Source organism: Lampetra planeri, chromosome 5, assembly GCF_965212315.1.
Source record: "Lampetra planeri chromosome 5, kcLamPlan1.2.h2, whole genome shotgun sequence".
Taxonomy (NCBI): domain Eukaryota; kingdom Metazoa; phylum Chordata; class Hyperoartia; order Petromyzontiformes; family Petromyzontidae; genus Lampetra; species Lampetra planeri.
The window spans coordinates 3,268,957-3,290,136 of record NC_136111.1 but is presented as its reverse complement, the minus strand read 5'-3'; the positions used below and the strand labels follow the sequence as shown (position 1 = coordinate 3,290,136).

Below are 21,180 nucleotides of genomic sequence, written 5' to 3'. Positions count from 1 at the left end.
ACCAGCAGGACCCGGATTCAAATTGGACATCTGAAGATATCTGTAACTCCTGGCACAAGCATTTTAAAGTTTCCGCCACAAGTGTTCACTCTCGTACTGCCCACAGGTAAAGTCCACCTACAGCACACTGGGTCACACTCCACAAGGGTGGCGACACGGCCCAGCGGGGAGGGCATTCACCGTTTGTTGCAGAGGTTCAAAGCTCGAATCTAGCGGCCGCCCTGGTTAATTTTGCGGGTGCATTAACAATAGAGTACTCGCTCGTCTGCTTCACATTGGACCTTAAAGATCCCGTGACATCATTCTCAAGAGTAGGCCGTTTTTTTGCCGGCATCATAGTCCAAAAAATATATACCCTATATATCTGCACCTCCAATTAGCACAGTTGGCTACGTATGGCGAGAAAGAAGTTCATGATACATACATTAATTTGGAACTATGCATCGCAACCATTGTCAACGACTGTAAACAAAAAAAACGTTGCAGGGCCCTCCTGATAAGTCACAAAGACTCAAGTGAAGCTTTCCCATGGTAAACGGAGCACAATGTTAAGAATAAAAATATATATATTGTTACAAGTTTGCCCACTCGGCCACAATTCTCCACCGTATCCTCAGGCAAGGCTGCACAAAGGGGACCAGGCGCTTGCACATTCAAGGAATAATGTTTTATTGCATCTGACTTATTAATTGCAACCACGACAACACCCAAGACAGGCAGGGGAATGTGTATGCGCTGGTGACTTGAGGCGATGGTGATGGAAGGTGTCAATGTGCTTGATGATGATGAAGACAAAAGGATATGAAGCAGCAGCAATGACGCCGATAACAAAGAGACTGGTGTCGATTCCGGTAGTGGAAGATACACGGAATCTATTGACAATGGTATACAGTATCTTGCAAACAAATTTATACATTAAACCCATTAACGTCTAGCAAGCGTGCCACACGTACATGTTGCTTGTGTGCACGTACTTTATTGACCGTGTCATCAGGGGTATAAAATTAAGAGGGTATTATATCTTACATGTGCGTGGATGCAATGTGTACAGTATGGAGTGCAAATGCGTGCTTCAATAAAGGTTAAGCGGAGGCCACATTAATTTCCTGTTGCTGCGAGGCAATGTCTGCGTGGAGTTAAAGGGAGTGCCGTGTAGTCATAAAACATACTTTTTAAAAGAACCCTGCGATAACTTTCAGAAGAAAAGCGCATTGTGTGCTGGTTTATCATAGCCCGATTCCCAAGTCTGCAAAGTACCCACAATTGAATGTAAACAAAATATATGCACCTCTATAAATACGTTATACGCCGCCAGGTGGTGTCGTGGTCAGAATACGCAAACTCGCAATCGCAAGTTCAAACCCAAGTTGGCGGTTGGCTCCATCTGTAGAATCCATCCGAAATTAAACAGCAATCATCCAATGTCGTGGTCAGAATACGCGAACTCGCAATCGCAAGTTCAAACCCAAGTTGGTGGTGGGATCGGTCTGTAGAATCCATCCGAAATTAAACAGCAATCATCCAATGGGAGTTTGGCCCTTCGCTGTGGAAACAGCGGAATTTCCATCAATTTCTCGGTGCCGCCACCGGAGATGAGAGCCACCCCATCCATTGTTATTTTTGTCCAGGGAGACGATTTCACTGTGACACAAATACAAGTCTCCCTCGCTAAATTAGATGCATCTCACCGTGCTGTCACCTGGTTAAATAAGGAATGAAAGTAAACTGTGTGTTGTGAAGGATGTGACGTGAACAGATGAACCTTTTCCTCCCTCTGTAGAACATGATTCCCCACCATTCTAAGTGCACGCAATGCCATGTTCAGTGCTCCTCTGCAAGCTACTGGACATCTGTGAAAAGGGAGCTGCATAGGCTCATTGAATAGCTTCTAGTCTAGAAACGATTCTGATGACTGTTCTTTCTAATATATTAACATTGCATCCCATTGCTTCCTTGCACTTACTAATGATTATTAGGAGCACACATTGATTAACTATAGTTTTATAGAGCCTCCGATGAGGTTACAAGGCTTCCCCCCCATCATTTCCGCCCCCCCCCCCCTAGAGTGGCTTAGCAGTTTATGACGGAGTTCCACACTCAGAATCATTTTTAGGCTATGTTAATTTCAGCTGTGGAAACCGCATGTTGAATCTAGCTGGGTAGTATTCGTTGCTCAGAGCACAATGCACAACGGGAAGGCTGCAAGCTTACGTCTCAGGTTGGGGGTAGGGGGGAATTCTCTCGGCCCATCATTCCTTTTCAGTTGACGCAAGCCACTTTTGACACCCACTTTGTGGGACGTCAACAGTGGTCCTTTGTACCAAGGTCATTGGCACCCTCCATGGAAATGTGGACTTTCCACCACTCGTCTGGGGGGCTGCCAATTGAGATGAGCGCTACTCCGTTGCTCATGTGAATAGGGAGACAAACAACGACCTATTGCACTTCTGATTGTTCCTGGAGTGTGGCTCATCCTGACTAGTGAGCGTTGCTTACACTTCTTGGGCCTTTCTCACCCTCCCGAAGCGTTTATTGACGGCTACAAAGCTTGCCGCTGAGATTGCCTCCCCCAGGCATTTTGTGCAAAAGAGTGGCAGGTCTCTGGCCTTCGAAGGTTCCTCGGCGATTGAAACTGTAGGCATCTGCGGGGGCTGCAAAGTATGGGTGAATGAATGGTGTGGCTGTGTGTGTGCTTAGTGAAGTGTGCTTACTCACACACGTGCCAGTGTGCGGCACAAGTGCGAGGTGACACACGTGGGTGTGTGCGCGAGCATCCGCGGTTAAGTCTCCAGTGCGTCCAGGACCCTCATTATCTGTTGCTTCACGAGTTTGGTGGCTTCGCCGGCATTAGGGATAAGGTACCTGCAACGGGACACAGAGAGGGCTACGTGAGAAGGCGGGAACGCACGTGTTGACGTGTAAGGACTCGGGGGCGCTCGGGATGCGGGGGGGCGCCAGGACACGTGCACTCTGCGACACCTTAACTTTGGGAACAATGCCACTTTGTGGCTTTCAAAGCCAATTTAACATTCTGAAGGGTTTCATGTGAAGGTGCGAGCACGTGAAAGGAGAGTTGTGGATCAAGCCCAATACGGACATATAGCAGAAGTCTTCTTCCAGCTATACACAAGACCACTTTGCCGGTTGTATAAAGAGCTACACGCACCGTCTCCAGCGTGCGTTATCCGGTGTACAACGTTCCGTGTGTCGTCACGCTCGTGTGTTACGGCTACGGTGGCTAGGAGATGTTAACTACCTCACCTGGTATACAGGTCGTGGGCTCGACTTCAACCTTGACGCCTGTTGTAGATTTGGAGTGTGCATGTTCTCCTTGTGGTCGTGTGGATTTTTCTACGGGCCCTCAGGTTTTTCCCTCCACAATTAGAAGCATGCGCTTAGAGTATTTGGCTGCAATACATTTTCACATGGTAAGCCACTTGGCCAGGTCGCTCCTGAAAAAGAGCTACATAGCTCAGTGGGCCGATCGCAGGCGCGAGCCGTCCCCCCGGAGAGCCTCACCTGTCGGTGGCGTGCAGCGTGAGGTTGTTGCCATCGGCGACGCCGAACTTGAAGGTGATGAGCTCAGGCCGCCTCTTCTTCGACGTGATCTTGAGCACGGAGCTCAGGGCGCGGCGCGACACGATGCACGCGCCATCGGCCCCGCCACCGCCCCGGCTCCCCAACTCCCGAAGGCCGTACAGGTGCGTGGCCGTCACCAGCAGATGACTGCGGACGTCGGAAATGGGGCAAGCGGTCACAGACGCGGTTTTGCGAGCGAGGGTTTGCGAGTGGCGCGTTAAAGAGAGTCAGAATCGTTCAGCTGTGGTCACAGCGGAGCCCTTGTTTTACCCAGTGATTGTTCACATCCCCTAACTCCGACACCTACCCTGCCATCATGGTGCTCGATGAAATAACGGTTGTGTACGTGACTGGGTGTTAGGAGTACAAAATTGTGGTGGAGGACTGGCCACTTTCAAGGGAAGTGAATGGTGGTCCCATTATGGAACGACTGGCTCTCACCGCAGAAATAAAAAAACTGTTACCACTCGCCAAGAGCTGCGAATGGCTTTGAAGCTCAAATTTACAAAGCTATGAAAATAAATCTTGGGGCAACCATTCACCTGAACACACACAACATCTGTGTTTATGCTGCAGCAAGTCACACGGGCGTCACTACCCCACCATGGACTTGAATCAGCCCTGGTAGAGACTTGCAGTGACAACCAAATACAAAGCAACACACTGTGGATTTATAAAGTGTCTAAACACATGATTTAAAGCTTTCGTGACTGCAGGAATTCATACTCTTTGGGTCTTTCGGTCAAGTCACGTGAATAGAAAATAATAGGTCATGACGTTTCGATCGCAACACAAGCAATCGTCTTCAGGTGAGAGTAATCGTGTTCAGGTCAACTCTCACCTGATGACGATTGCTTGTGTTGCGATCAAAACGTCGTGATCTATTATTTTATATTTACGTGACTTGGCCCGAAAGACCCAAAGAGTATGTCTAAACACAACTCCTTAACAAATAGGGGGACATGTAAATATTGGGGTGGCTTTGGAGAGACGAGGGCTTTTTTTGTACAATTTTGCAAGTGAGAGGGATGAGTATAAAAAAACCAGAGGGGAGATGGGGAAAGCAGATGACGGTGTTATAAAGGTAATCATGAAGATGGTTCATAAAAACTGACAATAGGAGTGTTAACTTATGTGCGTATAGATTAATGCAGGATGATCATAATCAGACTATGAACAAACCTGTGTCCGTTCTCGTGAGATCTCAGAAGCTAAGTTGGGCTGCGCCCAGTTAGTATCAGAATATGTATTTATACTGGAGGAATGCAATGAGCTAAAAAATATATTTTTCACAGATGTCCAGTACTTGGATGGGTGACTACCGTGCACTAAGAGGTTGTTATAGGGCTTGGTGGGCTACGTAGTGGGCTGTCGTAGGAAAATGTAGCAAAACAAAAACCTTGTACTATACTTCTTTGCTTTCTATAGCCTCTTTCACCAACCCGGACCGATCAACGTGAAGTATCTTCCAAAATCCACCATGACCCGCATGATATGGGAAAACAGCAGTAGAAGCAGCTGTCACCGTGTGCATGGGAGAGAGTGTATGTATGTACGTTTAATTTATTTCACATTGTGCGTAGCCAACCGTACTTATCAGAGGTGTGGGAAAATGAGTGAACAAGTGAGTGAGCGAGAGTCTGCACCATGCGTATGTGCGTCCGTTGTCACGGATCTCGGTGCAGGGGAAGTGGTGCTTGACATCCGGCTTGGACAGCCAGGTCTGCAGACTCACGACCTCCCTCCGCTCATCGTCCGACACCACCCCATCCTCCATCTCGTCTGCACCAACGCAGCGGTCGCATACACGCACCAACGCACGTAAAGCACGCGTGCGAGACATACGCTGTTAATGTTCAATGGGAATGTTATGAGTGTTCATACATAAAGTTCAGTCAGACTGCCACCCTCTATGATTCACGTTCATTGTTAACGTCGGAGGCTCGCAAGGCCAGACAGCTGGGTATCTTATGGTTGAGTGTTAATGCCGAAAGCCAAGTGCCAGAGATATGCTGAGGATTGCGATTTGACTATTTTGCCACAGTACGACTCAACAGAAATAGGACTGTAAGGGAACCCCGATCCCAGCTTGACGTTGTCCCGTGTGCCACGCATGGCAAGCTGCGTTCACCACGTACCACTCTCACACTCCTCCTCGTCGGCGATGCTGAACACGGGTTTGACTCCACGGTACGGCCGGCCATACCCTGGCCTGCATCACGCACGACCAACAATAGGGCAGGATAACCATACCACACCAGCAAACTACACCAAAACCACCATCTCCGCATTGGCACATTATATCACCAAAGCAGCATCCCACCACCAATACACCATACCAACACATTGCAACACAAACAATAAGCGCACGACATCTTGTTATTGTTAAAACTAGTTGAAAGCCCATGGCCACATCGTATCTTTTAGAGTAAGGTCAGATGACCTGTACTTGTATTCTAACTCCCCACTGGTCTGTGTTCACCTGTGGCTGTGCATCAAACCCCAACTGTCCTCATATCCCCACTGTCTCGTGCTGCGTTTGCGCCACCTGTTTCCCACATCCGAGTGGCTATCGTGCGTCCATGCCTCTGCATCGCACTCTCTCTTTGCTCGGTGTTGTCTATGACCAAGCTGCCCTGTATTCGATGCTTCGAGTTTCCCATGCCCACCCAACCTGTCCATGTCACCACCAAACTCGGTGTTTCTTCAACCCTATGTCCACTGTATTCCATATCCCCACTATATTCCCATTTATCGATCTCTGCCCTCTTCCCTCCATGGCCTGTGCTCCCTTGTCCGCCAGTTGGCACCAGTTTCTGGCTTGCGGGCTGCCGTCCAGCTTGTTTGTGGTTTCCTGGCTTAACGAGCTAGATCAGCCGAATGGCCCCTTATCGTGAGTAATCTTTCGGATGTTCTGATGACATATGACCCGTACACCCAATATTCTTGTTGTCCACCTGTCCTCCTGAACACCTGCCTCCCACATCTCACCTGCCAACTAGTATATCCCAAAATAGCTGAGACCCACCATAATCTGCATTTCCCAAAAACCCCATCATGCCTTGTGCCACGTAGCCCCCCCACGTCCCCTGTATTTGTCTACCCCCCCCCCCCCCGTGTCCCGTGCCCCGTGTCCCACCTGTCCCCCGGGGAGCCGGAGTTCTCCATGAGACCCACGACGCGCTCCCTCACCTGGGCTGACTTGCTGCGCAGCGCCGACGTCATCTTTGTGACCAGAGACAAAACCCCTGGTGCCTCTCCTGCATCCTGGTTGGACAAGGAGTCGGAGCGGGGCGTGCAAGAGAACACGGAGGCAAGGGCAGCGGGCGCATAGGATACAGCAAAAGGGATGAAGGGATGTGGACCAAAAAAAGAGAATGAGGACAGAGTACGACACAAGAGTTTGCAACAAAAACAACAACAAACAGGAGCATGCCGATGAGAGACAAGGTAGGTGAGTAGCACAGTTAGAACAGCGGATGTACAGCATGTGGACACTGCGAAAACACAGGGACTTGGAAACAACTCACTAAAAACAGGAGCGAGAACAGGGTTATAAAAAGAAACGCACACAATGTTCAACATGAGACCTACTCTCCAAACACTTCCCCCTTGTTTCCCAGGTGCAGTTGACTCGGCATGTTCCTCCAGCCACCCCAGGTCACCCCCTGGTTGGCCGGAAGGACCGGTGGGATCTGTGGATACTGATAAGCCTGTTTCGCCCACACATCTGGTGCCCTGTAGTTCCCTGTAGTATCACGCACTGTGATGTAGTGTCATGTCCTGTAGTTCCCTGTAGTATCACGCACTGTGATGTAGTGCCCTCTAGTGCCCCGTCATGTCCTGTAGTGCCCCGTCATGTCCTGTAGTTCCCTGTAGTATCACGCACTGTGATGTAGTGCCCTCTAGTGCCCCGTCATGTCCTGTAGTGCCCCGTCATGTCCTGTAGTTCCCTGTAGCATCACGCACTGTGATGTAGTGCCCTCTAGTGCCCCGTCATGTCCTGTAGTGCCCCGTCATGTCCTGTAGTTCCCTGTAGCATCACGCACTGTGATGTAGTGCCCTCTAGTGCACTGTCAAGCCCTGTAGTGCCCCGTCATGTCCTGTAGTTCCCTGTAGTATCCTGTAGTATGATGTAGTGCCCTCTAGTGCACTGTAAAGCCCTGTAGTGCCCCGTCATGTCCTGTAGCGCCCTGTAACATGCTGCAGTGTAGCGAGGTGTGCACCGTGGAGAGATGCTGGTTGGAAGGCCCCGTGCTGGTTATCCACTCCTGGTAGGGGTTCTCATCCGCATCGACCTGCACGTCCGCCAGATACTGCTGCACGGCTGCACATCGTGTACGCGTCACCGTACACAGCAAGCCACAGTGAGCATCCCCGTAATTACACAGGAAATGCAACTCATCAGTTCAGGGGCGTGAAGCAACACCGACTCTTTTGCATGGGCAACCAAAATCACGCATCTCACGGACCACACCAAACCAATCCACACAGTGAACGCCACTTCACAAACCAAAATCACACCCCATGTATCGTGCAAAAACCAAAGTCAACAGGAAATGTTAGATTATTAAATTATGTATATCAAGTTAATTTATATTTAGGCTGCTAGAAAACACTGAGCCCAAAAAGTATATTTGCCAGAATGAAACAAAAAAAAGTAGAATATTTTTTACAATTTAAGTTGTTTTGCTCAATCACATTTCACAACAGTTTAAAATAAAAATCACCACCGCATGCAAAACGGACGAATCCTTCAGCCTTGATCACGCAAAAGCATTTTTACTTGGCACTGTGTGGTATATTCCGTGGTGCAATGTAAATAAATGATGTACAAGACATGTCGTATATGTAAGATACCCCTGTATTTCATGTTGTGAGTTTAATTTGGCGTGCTTATTTGCGCTCTCAATTTTTGAGGTGCTGCAGGCCAATATTTGCGTGAGCTCACCCCTGAATCCTCCACGTGCTATGCTGACATACTCCTTGTGTTTCTGCAACAAGATAAAAAGCAGACGGCAAAATACATTCACACACCCACCTCACGCGTTCCTCTATAAACACTACCGCACACGTTAACCGCACACCGTGACCCCGCGCACCACTCTAAAACACAGACACGACGCCCCCACATCTTACACAACACAGACAATACCATGTAACGCACAAGACACCAAACCACTAATTATACACACTACACCAAAACGTACTACTCCAAGAAATCCCCATATACACCAACTCCAGCCTTCTAATTCATATAAACCACTCACAAAAAAACACACTGTACACCGTACACCACCCTGTATTCACCACCCAACTCCATACCACATACATCACCAAACATACCACCTTACTGCCCCATATGTGCCCCCACATACCACTTTGTACACCTAACACATGCACAACTCGGAAACTCACACGCACGCATGCTTCGCACTATACACAATACGACAAAAACCACACATTCCATAATGTACACAATACATTTTTTACACCGTGGCAAATACCATTCATAGAAAGCCACATCATACCACCCTATTACCAACACCCACGCACACCACTCTGAACCACAAGCCGTAACCCATATACATGCAGCACATACACCACCCCAAACATAATATCCCACACCAAAAAAAAGTATGCCAAACCACACACTCTGCCATTTACAAGAGGTATAATGATGCATCGATTAATACCGATTCTTAAGCGATGAAGCATCTCATCATGTTTGTAAGAATCAATATTTGTGTTTTACATAAGGGGTTCAATAGGACAGCTTACAACTGTTATTTCCACCGCGATAATTTAGAAAAATAATCAAATCGTGACCCTCAATCGTGGCAATTGACGCTCACATGGGGCGAATCGTTACGCCTCAACCTCTGTACACAACCACAATACGCACCACTCAAGTTGAAAGACACTGCACGATACTCCAAGCTACACACACTTACAATACTCAACACCCCAAAGCACACACTCAACCACACCAGAAACATCACACACACACAACACCTCCAACACTCGTGGACTCACCTGGAGGAAGTGAGCAAGCACCATGTGCAGGTACATCTCGTCGTCGTCTCCATGGTTACCGGACCCCATGAAACACAAGTGCTCGCCCCCAGCGACCGAGCCTGTTGCCATGGCGACCGCCTGGGCCTCCAGCAGCGCCCGCACGGACACGGCGAATTCGGACGGGTTCTGCAGCATCTGCGCCCCGTCACACGCCGTGACGTCCCACCAGGCTGGCGTTAAACGATGTCACGCGCAGTCGTGCCAGAGACTTAACGAGCATTAGGCCAACACTAACCGCCACTGCCTAGGACCAAATCGCCCAGAATGTGTACGATCTCATCAGATCTTGGAAGCGAAGCAGGGATGAGCTTGAATCGAGCTTGGATGGGTGACAAACATGCATAAACCAATGAGACAATAGATATTGGCAGTTCAGAGTCAGTGGTGGAAATTCCATATTCCCATTGTCAACAGTAGTCTCTCAATCGGATAACCTAATGTTGGATTCCTGCAAAGTGGAACCAGCTTTATCAGAATCATCTGGGATTTAACCCAACAACTCCTTTATTGTGAATTACATCCTGTCCCACAGCGCCACCTGGCCAGGTTACAGCATCATTACACTAGTGATGTATGTCCGTAAACACCCACACACTGCACAGCCATTAAGACATCGACTGCGCGATCCGATGTACCCACCAAGTGCGGGTCGAGGTGGAAGGCGGTGGACAAGTGTGCTGCATTATACTGCTCAGCAGGTCGGCAGTCAACCACAAAGAAGCGTACACCCTCCTGCAATGACACACCGAAACACCGCTTGTACCGTCACCAGACACCGACCACACTCACGCATGGCGTAGCACACCACATACTCTACCGACGCATGTTTGAGACATCATATTGACAGCTAAGAGAGTAAATGAGCAAGGGGACGGGACACGTCACGAGAAGAGAGGATGGATGGTGGTCGGGACTAAGGGCGGAGTGGCAGGCAAAAGTAGGGACATGCTCAAAAGGACGTCCACCGTGGAGATGGGCCGATTAAATCAGCTGGTACACAGTTGCGAGATGAATCTTTGCATCGCAAGATGATGAGATGACAACAGCTGGGGGAGGCCTTCATCGAGCAGTGGATTGATCGTAGCTGATGAAGTTTTGTGCAGGTGATGATATTGTGTTGTGAAATTTTTAAGCACTGGCTGAGAGCGAGTTGCCCACGGTGATGTTTGTGTATGGGAACTCCAGTGGTGAAAATAAGTGCAGTGCCTAGGCCAGGGGTCGGAAACCAAAATAACAAGGAGACATTTATTTCGAATTCGGTAAAAAAAAACCTCAAAATTTAAAAAGCCGCAATGCATTTGAATACGAGACGGTGCAGGTTGCCGAACCCCGGCCTACGCGGTCCTCTTGATGTGCCGCGCATTACCCCATTGGTGTGCGCGCTGGAGTTGAGGATTTCGGAGGCGCTCACTGGGAGGCACAGGGTCTGCGACGCTCCTCCTCCTACTGCAGCCCTCACCGCTACCAGCGATCCACCAAACACAGCCTGGAATTCCTGCGCATCACGCAACACGCCACGAACATGACGTTAACTCACCGCTGGGCCATGTCACCGTCCTGATGCACAAACACAACACCCCCATATTCTATTTTTATCTTAGCGGTAGGGACCACTGAGCTATACAGCTCTTTTTCATAAGCGACCTGGCCACAAATGATAGCTCAACAAAGTGGCTCATCATGTGGACATTTAGAGCAGCCAAATACGTTACTAAACGTGGAGGGAAAAAACCGGATGACCTGAAGAAAAATCCACGCGACCACGGGAAAAACATGCAAACTCCAAAAAAACAAGCGTCAGGCTCAGGATCGAACCCATAACTTCCTGCATACCAGGCGAGGGAGATAACATCCCGTCACCGCAGCGCCCTATACACTCAAATTGGAGCAGTGGATAAGTGCGCAAGAGGCACAGTACACAAACGCACACACTCCAAAGCACCCCACCCAATAGACACACCTTGCGGAAGGAGATGGGTGTGCGTGAAATGTAGTACTGAGCCAGGGAGCAGAAATCCTCAATATCATCCTCCTGCAAGCCACACGGAGCCTGTTGGAGTAGTGCTGCAGGGAGACAAGGAGACGTTGTGGGGCATGAAGCACAAACGTCAGTGTTCCACACGGCAACACAGGGAGTGGGGGCATGTAGGGATTATGGAAACAGGGGGCGTGGGCAGAAAGAAAGATAGGGAGACATACACAGCATGGGGTAAATACAGTATAAAAGCACACACAAGAGAATCCCTTAAAGAAGGCTTCACTTCTCCACCCACAGCATAAGGGTGTCTCGTGAATTTTTCTTAGCAAGCCAACCATTCCCGAATAATATTCGGATTCGTCAACTTAACTTCAGAACAGTGAGCATTCACCACACGGAACTCAATTTTGAGTGCATCAAGCCTCAAAAACCTGAGATGCTGGCACCGATTAACAGTGAATCAATATTGCAAGGCTATAAATTAGTTTGTGAACTATATGCGTGCAAAGCTCACCTAAAATATCTTCTCGGCTTCCATCCTGAAGAGCTAGAACACTCTCCCTGCAAAACAAATATCTCCTTGTTATCCTGCTGACATCAGAGCTGTCAGAGTCCCTATTAATACCAAAAAAAAACACGTTGGATTAGCGTCACCAACATTCATCCATTCAGCATTAGCATATAAGTGCCGACCACATCAGCTGATCTATTTCATACTGTAATCTATCAAATAAACACTTACTATAAGCATCTAAATTTCGATTTAAAGCTTTCGTGACTGCAGGGATTCATCTTCTTGGTTCTTTCTCATAGTGAGAATTATTTGATTTTATTATGTTTTATTTTTATTATTTTATTACTTCCCTTCTACGTGACTTTACCGAAAGAACCAAGAAGATATAAGCATCTACTGTTGGCTTGGTGGCAAGCCTAATACCAATACATGTACCAATTATGACTGGTATTGACACTGAGTGAAGGTACCCATGTATGTGTTGTACTAGAGCTCTATATAGTACTAACTAAAAAATACATACTATTGTATACAAATATTATCCTCATAGTTTGAACAGATTCATGAGGCAAGGCACGTGCTGTTCGCAATAATCTATTCAGGACGAAAAACAGCATTTATGTAGGAGGCTGGCATGTCTAGGACAAATCTCCTGTCTCTTTCCCCAACGCTAAAGTTAACACACTGCCACACAAGGGCTGGGTTTCATGAAGCATCTTTCGCGAAAAACACATCCCCTTATATTTTGACCGCAAATTAAGGGTAATTTTCACTCTTGAGCCGTTGTTTCGTGTAATCTTGCCAAGGTGCTTATCTTAGGCTGAGTTGCCCTAAGGAATGTCTAAGCTAAAGCTCAAACACTAATTGCCACGCGTGTGCATGGCCAACTATCACGCGTAATCCCATACAATCGTCATGCATTACACTCGCCATCATGCCACACTGAGTAAAGTTGACATGAGCACAACACTATAACAGTATCATACTAAACCCACACAGCATCATTGGACATCACTCGCATATGAAATATATAATTTGAAACGTATAATTTGCATTTATAAATAAGCTAAATGCAATTTCAACTCAACATGCCAGGGTCAACGGCGGCGTGGTGTATTCCGCAAATATGCCCGACTGTGAAGGCGGGCACAAGCCGGCGTGAGTAGGTTAAACGTTGACTTTTATAAGGGCACCACGGGGTGACCAGCCCCTCCCCACCTCTCCCACCCTCCACCCAGCCCCAGCCTCCCCACCCAGCCCCTCCCCACCCAGCCCCTCCCCACCCAGCCCCTCCCCACCCAGCCCCCACCCCTCCCATCCCCCCACCCAGCCCCACCCAGCCCCACCCTCCCCACCCAGCCCCTCCCCACCCAGCCCATTCCCACCCCACCCAGCCCCTCCCGCCCCACCCAGCCCCTCCCTGCACGACGGACGGACACAATAATCCCCTGTGAGCTGGTGTAACCAGGAGGTTCCTACCAGTAACAAGTAATGAAGGCTTATGTCAAGCACACACGTGCTTCGTTGTGACATACGTGATATACATGCATACACAATGCAAGAGTCCAACTAGAATTTCATGAAATTCTGAGATTCTGAAACCCCACGGAGTCAAGAATATTTTCCAAGTCCAGACCAACATTCAAATCAGGGTGTCAGAGTTGCCTATAAGTTGTTGTTTGGTAGAGTATGCATGGAATTCCCACGTGTGTGTCACATGACATAAAGCAGACATTCATTCCTCAAGGACTTGGTGTCATTGCAAACAATGTCACAGACATCCTTGGTAGTATATTTAGTGCAATATTTTTTTCCAACATTCACTCGAGAGAAACGCTTATCAATTCTTCTTAGCAAGTCTCAAGACTCACCGAGAGGAAATGAGCAACGGGTCGTCACTAATGTGCACCGTACATGAATTCTGCGTCTCACGTGTTCACTTTCCGTGTCAATTGTGCCGCGATTGGTGCGCGCTGCACGTACTTGGCATTGACGAGAATGACGAGAATGAGGAAGAACACGAGGAAGGGGTCGTTGAGCTGCAGAATCATGTCCCACATCGTTATAGCAACAGGCACTGTGAAGATGCTGGCAAACAAGCTGTCCAGCTGCATCCAAACACACACACGTGGACACATCGTAAAACACAGGAATATGACCCCAACAAAAACAAAGATCCCCATATAGCCTTAACAGACTGTTGGGGCAAGTGCTGTAGCGAGCACCTATGAAGGCCGGCAAGATACACGAGGGGGTGGATGGCCAGCACCACGCCCGACAGCCTTTGACCCCTTGTGGCAATGTTTACACATCGCACCAGGTACTCAACTGAGGCTGAGTCGACCTAGGGGAGGCCTAGGACCAGTTCAGATAATCGTCACTGGTGTTGGCCGTGAGCGTGAAACGAACGCAGGTCGCCAGGTTTGTAGCACTAACCGCTACACTACCGCTCCCACAAATAGAAACGCATACTGCCACACACACTGATTAAAAATAATGCATCTACATACTTCACTAGAATAGATTTATACACATGTAAAATATACAAAGCCCAACAAGAGAAACACAAACAGACGCACACAAATGCATTTTTGAAGTTAAATGTGTATTATGAATTTACAGGAATCTTTATTTACGTAGGCTGTGTGTATGTTTAAAAGTGTGCAATTGTTTTCGGTGAGTGAGATGTTTTCTGTTTGCGTGCGAGCAAGTGGTGTGTGTTAACGCGATGCACGTGCACGTACGCACCCATGTGCGTGCGAAGGCATCGGGTGAAATCTTCTTTGTCTCCAGAAAGGAGCAGAGCCGTGGCTCATGGTACTGGAGCAGCAACCGCAGTGCGTGCACAGCCTGTAGGCCATCCCTGGACATCACACAACATGTTCATGGTCAGTGTACACGAAGTGATACACCCATTAATCAGAAGCAGATTGTTGGTAAATGACCAGGTGCTTGAGGGGACTTATACGATGCCAGTTCACCAAGCTGGCACCACAGAGACCTTGGGTTTGATTGTGGGTGGCCAGCCGCCCATAACTAAATTTGAACCCATGATTAAACTGGGATCTCAAGTATAGTGATTTGATGTTCTCAGTCTCATCACCAGTGACAGCACAAAAAAACGCCATATTTTTAGTTTAATTTCGCTTATTACAACTCTAATTATTAAATAGCGTAATTTTATTTCCGTGCAAATTAAGTCTCTGCAGGGCCTGTAAAATGCTTGGAAAATGAATGCTATGAAACTACAGAAGTAATTTGTGATGTTTTCTTACAGGGCCCACGTTTCTTCTGTAAAGCTTTCACGATGGGCTTGCTGCTACTCTGGGCATCTTCAATTCAACTCCCGAAGATGCCCACATGGGGCCCACCTGAGCGTGCGTGTAAGCGGTGTGCAGCGTACCTGGGGGTGTACTTCGTGTGCAGCGCATACAGGCAGCCGTATGTGTGCGCACGCGTCATGTTGAGTGTGAGCAGCGGCCCAAGGAGGTGCACGAGACCGGATCCCGCCTCGTAGCGCACACCGCGCGACTTGACGCAGAACGTGAGCACATCCTCTGCCAGGCTCAAGAGCGAGCCCTTGTCCTGTTCGTCGGGTAACGAGGCTGCGTGGACACACAACACACACACACCGGTCAAACACATCCACATCAAGCTACACTCACTAATGCCATACAGTGTTACACGTACCACACGCACACAGAACGACACTCGCCACTAACTCACATACAACATTGCACTAAACGCACACACCAATAAACTAATCAAACACATTCACACCACATTACACACACTGGTACACAAAGTGGTACAAAACCACACACAGAGATATACCCTCCAACAACACAATGTTGCACTGACCACACGCACTACATTACACGTACCTAACACAATATACTTTACCTTATCAACTGTATATAGCACACAAAACCACACACAGTATGCAGTTGAAAAACTAAACACGAAAACAAATAACAACGTAAGATTTGGAATGAAAAAGCATCTAAATGGAACCACATGTTAAGATACTGCAATAAAGGAAAACATGAGGCATATATGTATACTCTGTTCATGAGCAGATGTCAATCATGAGTGTCTGTCAGTGGGATTTTGGATCATCTGGAGTTTGGAGGTGAGGCCATAGAGGCAAAAGTTGAAAGTGAATGGTCACATTCTCACCAATAAGTCTCTCACAGTCGGCATGAAGGGTCTCCTGCTCAGGTAGATCATATACCCCATCCCACGAGGCCAGTGCATCTGCCGGTCCACGCACACCCAGGCATGCCTGTGTATACACATCACACAGAGGAGACCATGTCATATGTAATTATGACCCATACATATAAGGATTCATAAAATAGTTCAGTGGGCACAACATTCATTTGGATATGTTTTGGTCAACCTGACCCGCTAAATCAAGCAAGTTATTTTACTGCGTGAAACCAATACACTACCTTCACTCATCACTTTAAGGTTATATTGTGATATATGACCGTTCATTGTGTGCATGCAGTGGTTTATGAGTTTGTGTGCAGCAGTGAGCGAATGTGTTTTTTTCAATTTGACAGATAACAGTTTGTACTGAGTGCACGCAGACCTGCCAGATACGGGCACGGAGATGTGCGGGTACTGGGTGTCCGTGCAGAAGGCTTTTCAACGTCTCCACATCCACACCTGCTCCACCCGAGAGCAAGTCCTCGAGCTCCGTCAACCTAAAGCACAACATTGCACCACTCCATAAAGTGTTCATTTTTGTTACTATTTTTATTTTACCAGGTAAAACCCACAGAGCTATATAGCTCTTTCTTTCGGAAGCGACCTGGCCACAAATGATAGGCCAACAAAGTGGCTTATCACGTGGAAATGTATAGCAGCCAAATACTCTAAACGCATGTTGATTCTAAATTTGGAGGGACAAGCCGGAGTACCCTGAGAAAAATCCACGCGACCACGGGGAGAGAACAAATTCCAAATATACAGGCGTCAGGGTCGGGATCGAACCCACGACCTCCTGTATACCTGGTGAAGTAGTTAACATCTCACCACCGCAGCGCCCACGTTCATTCATATCAGACAGTTCTGCAAGAACGGTCACAAAGTGCTTTCTAAAAAAAAACTTTCATTGGGGGCCTTTTATTATTAGCCTGGTATTTGTGTGATAAATATTAACATGACATAAATAACTAACCGCAAAATACATTGAAAGCTACACCTAATTTTACCACCACAAACCACCATAGAAATGTTAAGCTATGAATTATATCATCATGTTTGCACAATTTTCCACAACTTGTTTAAATCTGAACATAATCAGACGTTCTGTAGAACCATGCACATAACCATCAAGCATAAAACCAGTAAATCAAATACTCAACATAATCGTATAAACCATATTCTCAGGTTTTTTCGGTAAAGTCACGTAGGTAAAACATTAAAAGTAATGACGTGACTTTACCGAAAAAACCTGAGAATATGAATCATTGCAGTCACGAAAGCTTCAAATCTCGTATAACCACTATGCAAACTACAAGAAACAATTCGCTGTAAGCACACTGAAAACTCAAAGTGTGTCCATGTGCAGTGCCTGGTTTGTTTATATGGACACACCCAGAGGTGTGGACTCGAGTCATGTGACTTGGACTCGAGTCAGACTCGAGTCATGAATTTGATGACTTGCGACTCGACTTGGACTTGCATAACAATGACTTTGTCCCACCTATGAGATGTGGATTCGAGTCATGTGACTTAGACTCGAGTCATGAATTTGATGACTTGCGACTCGACTTGGACTTGCATAACAATGACTTTGTCCCACCTATGAGATGTGGACTCGAGTCATGTGACTTGGACTCGAGTCAGACTCGAGTCATGAATTTGATGACTTGCGACTCGACTTGGACTTGCATAACAATGACTTTGTCCCACCTCTGGACACACCTATAACTACTTTGGACCCAACAGAACTCTATATAGGTAACAGAGGATAACATTGTTTAACTTGGAGCACCCTGAAAACTTAAGTTTGCCTTGGTATAGCAGTAAGAATCAGGTTTTAAAAATGCATCGTTTTCCTTTTCAAACACCCGTTGGGCTACGCTATGATGAAAATGTTTAATTCCTTCTAGATTTGAAACTTTCGTGACTGCAAGGATTCATACTCTTAGGTTTTTTTCGGTAAAGTCACGTAGGTAGAAATAAAGAAATAAAATAATAATTATAGAAATACAATTATAAATCACGTTTCGGAGGCAACACAAGTCTGATGTTGAATTCCTACTTGGGGAGCTATTCCTTTTGTTAAAGTGCCACTTCGATTGCACCTTACAATGCGTACGTCCCTCAACTTCATTCAAAATGTGTTCAACTGTCTATCATGCAAATCAATACGGGAAATATATATTTGTGCAACGATGCACACGTGTCGCATAAAGCAAAGCTCGCGGACTAAAACGTTTAACTCGCAAGTCTTGCAAGGTGGGAGTAGTGCCTAACCACACTGGCAGGTACAAGCAGCACTGTGTGTCGTCTGATGTTCAAAATGTGAATCTTGACACGAACTCGCACGGAGTGTCCGGCTTTGCGTGTCGCGTCGTCTTTGACGTGAACTTTACAGCTGACGACGGCGCGATCGGTACATTTCCGGGAAGCAAGTGAAATAGAAACCTGTGTGTTGCCAGCCTAAACAGTTGCACTGTCATCACAAAATACTTTATCGACCCGAGTGAGAATATTATTACGACGTAATGAAAACAAAATGCTGAAGATTAGCCGATTTTTACAGAAATCCATGATGGAATGATGATGGAAAATGCATATAACAAGATATAATCATTCAAGGATTTAAACGATAACGAAAAGCACTGGCTGATGAGATGCTAATGATGATATGTCGAGATGATGATGTGATGATAAGACTCCCAGAACCTTATCTCCGTGTCAACACAATGTTCAATGGACGTATCCCCCGGGATACCCCGCTCTGGCCTAATCTCCCCGCCGGGATCCCCTCGCCTCCGCCGGTAGCGCCGCATAGGCCGCAAGTGGTGGGTCGCACCGTCCGCGCAGAATCCCAAAAAACAAATTAGCATGTCCAGTGCGATTATACGATGTACACGCTGGCAATCAAAATGGTACAATAGGCATTTGAACTTTCTTTCTCTCTGTGCAATTAAAAACGCGTATTTTTGAATCAAATTAACTGTCACATTTCATAGTCCGCTTAAGCGGACTCAAAGGTACGATCGCGACGATTGGCTTAGCGCCAAGCAGTCGCGGCTGAGGGCGACACGCCATTGGTCCGCGACAGACACGTGACGGAGTCCGGCCAATAGCGAAGAGACTGCCGAGCCGAGGAATTCCTTAAGCGACGTGGAAATTGTAAAGTTGAAACGAGGCCGTCACTTGGTGAAAATGCTTTCAAAGTCGGTCCCCGGCGTCGTTTGTCGCGCGTCTTGAGGCGACGTCCGCGCCGAGTTCCCCACAAAGTGACGAACACTCCCGCGCACCGCCATGTTTACCAATCGCCTTGGGCGTCGCTTTCCGCCATTGTGGTGACGCCGCCGATGTTTCCCCCGCGGTTACGACATCACGCAACGCGCAGGGCACGTGCGTCGTGACGTCACGCGTTGTTGATACGTCACGCGTTATTGTGACGTCACGCGTTGTATACACGTCACTCCGCCTGGCTTTTTTGATTGGTTGCAAGGCGGGCGCGGGACGCACGGAGCCACGGGGACGCGTAACGTTTCGGGCGATGGCCCTTCATCAGCGAGCACGTGAAGAAGAGGCATTTGTCCGAAACGTCGCAAATCAATAGATGTCTATTTGCTGTATACACGTGACACACCTTCTTCAATGACACGCACGGCCTGCAAGGTCGTGCCACATTTGTCTGGGACGCTCAAACCAGGACGACCTCCATCGATTAGCAGGGTTGGCTACGTACGGCGCGAAAGAAGTTCAACATATTCATCATTCATTGGCTGAAAACATAAACCCAATGCAGTTGGATCCTCTCTTTAACTCACTGTTGTTGTTGTCGTATCCTCAAATCTTGTAACTCAATTTTAACCCACTTCCCAATGTGGTATCGACTGCAAACTTGGTATGCTTATGTCATAATGATGACAATACTATATTATATCATTACATTTTTAAAATAAACTTTTAAACCATCTTTTTATATGTTATGTTTCTGCTTGGGTCTAATTGTTGGCTGTAAATCACCACGGTTCCTTACGTTATGGCAAGCCTCGGGGCCACTTCTTGGAGTCGTGGAGTTCTGCCATTACTCGTACGGTACATTTCATTAAAGCGTATTTAAAAAAAAGTATTTTAAGTATTACTTCTCCTCTTGATATCTCCCTGGTTTTCGTCGATCAAAGGTGACAACCCGACCGTGTTCACCCCTCACCTGAACCGCACCTGGCTAGTGACGTCACACGGGGGTGGGGCACAGGGGGCAGCTCTGACACCGCCCCCACAGCGACCACCAAAACACTGACCCCGCCCCCCAAGGCACTGACCCCACCCCCACAGCTCTGACCCCACCCCCACAGCTCTGACCCCACAGCTCTGACCCCGCCCCCACCGCTCTGACCACGCCCTACAGCTCTGACCTCGCCCCCTCCGCTCTGACCACGCCCCACAGCTCTGGCCCCGCCTCCCACCGTTTTGACCACGCCCCCTGCTCTGACCAAGTTCATTGACCACGCCCCTTCCACCGCTCTGACCCCGCCCCTCACATCTCTGACCCCGACCATCCACACAGCTCTGACCACGCCCCCCACCGCTCTGACCACGCCCCACAGCTCTGACCACGCCCCCCCCCACCGCTCTGTCCCCGCCCCTCACAGCTCTGACCACGCCCCCACAGCTCTGACCACTTCAGGTTGGTGTAGCAAAGTTACCTGCGTGGGCTAATCGGCGTCTCGTCTTCTTTACCTCGATTCATCGAAAGGACCGGTGATTAACCTCGCTTCACGGCACGCGGGACAAGCAAGAAGGTCGGGGAGGTGGTGAGGGTGGAGGG

At 47.9% G+C, this 21,180-nt stretch overlaps 1 protein-coding gene across 2 annotated transcripts; it reads right to left on the bottom strand.

The window, feature by feature from the left end:
• Nucleotides 1-652: 652 nt before the first annotated feature.
• Nucleotides 653-19,794, bottom strand: LOC144718678 (TBC1 domain family member 23-like). 2 transcript variants are annotated; one of them, XM_078594114.1, is made up of 18 exons: nt 19,667-19,794; nt 16,747-16,861; nt 16,329-16,434; nt 15,553-15,754; nt 14,898-15,012; nt 14,133-14,257; nt 12,150-12,250; nt 11,618-11,721; nt 11,024-11,152; nt 10,297-10,389; nt 9,616-9,792; nt 8,531-8,573; nt 7,806-7,906; nt 6,719-6,846; nt 5,718-5,791; nt 5,226-5,361; nt 3,520-3,726; nt 653-2,862 (listed from the first exon to the last, which is right to left on the bottom strand). In XM_078594114.1, exons 1-18 carry the CDS (start codon nt 19,693-19,695, stop codon nt 2,781-2,783), a joined length of 2,067 nt encoding a protein of 688 aa, XP_078450240.1. In that variant the 5' UTR covers nt 19,696-19,794; the 3' UTR covers nt 653-2,780. The 2 variants fall into 2 exon arrangements, with proteins under 2 accessions (XP_078450240.1, XP_078450241.1); XM_078594115.1 differs by having other exon boundaries at nt 12,150-12,196.
• Between the last annotated feature and the right edge of the window lie 1,386 nt (nt 19,795-21,180).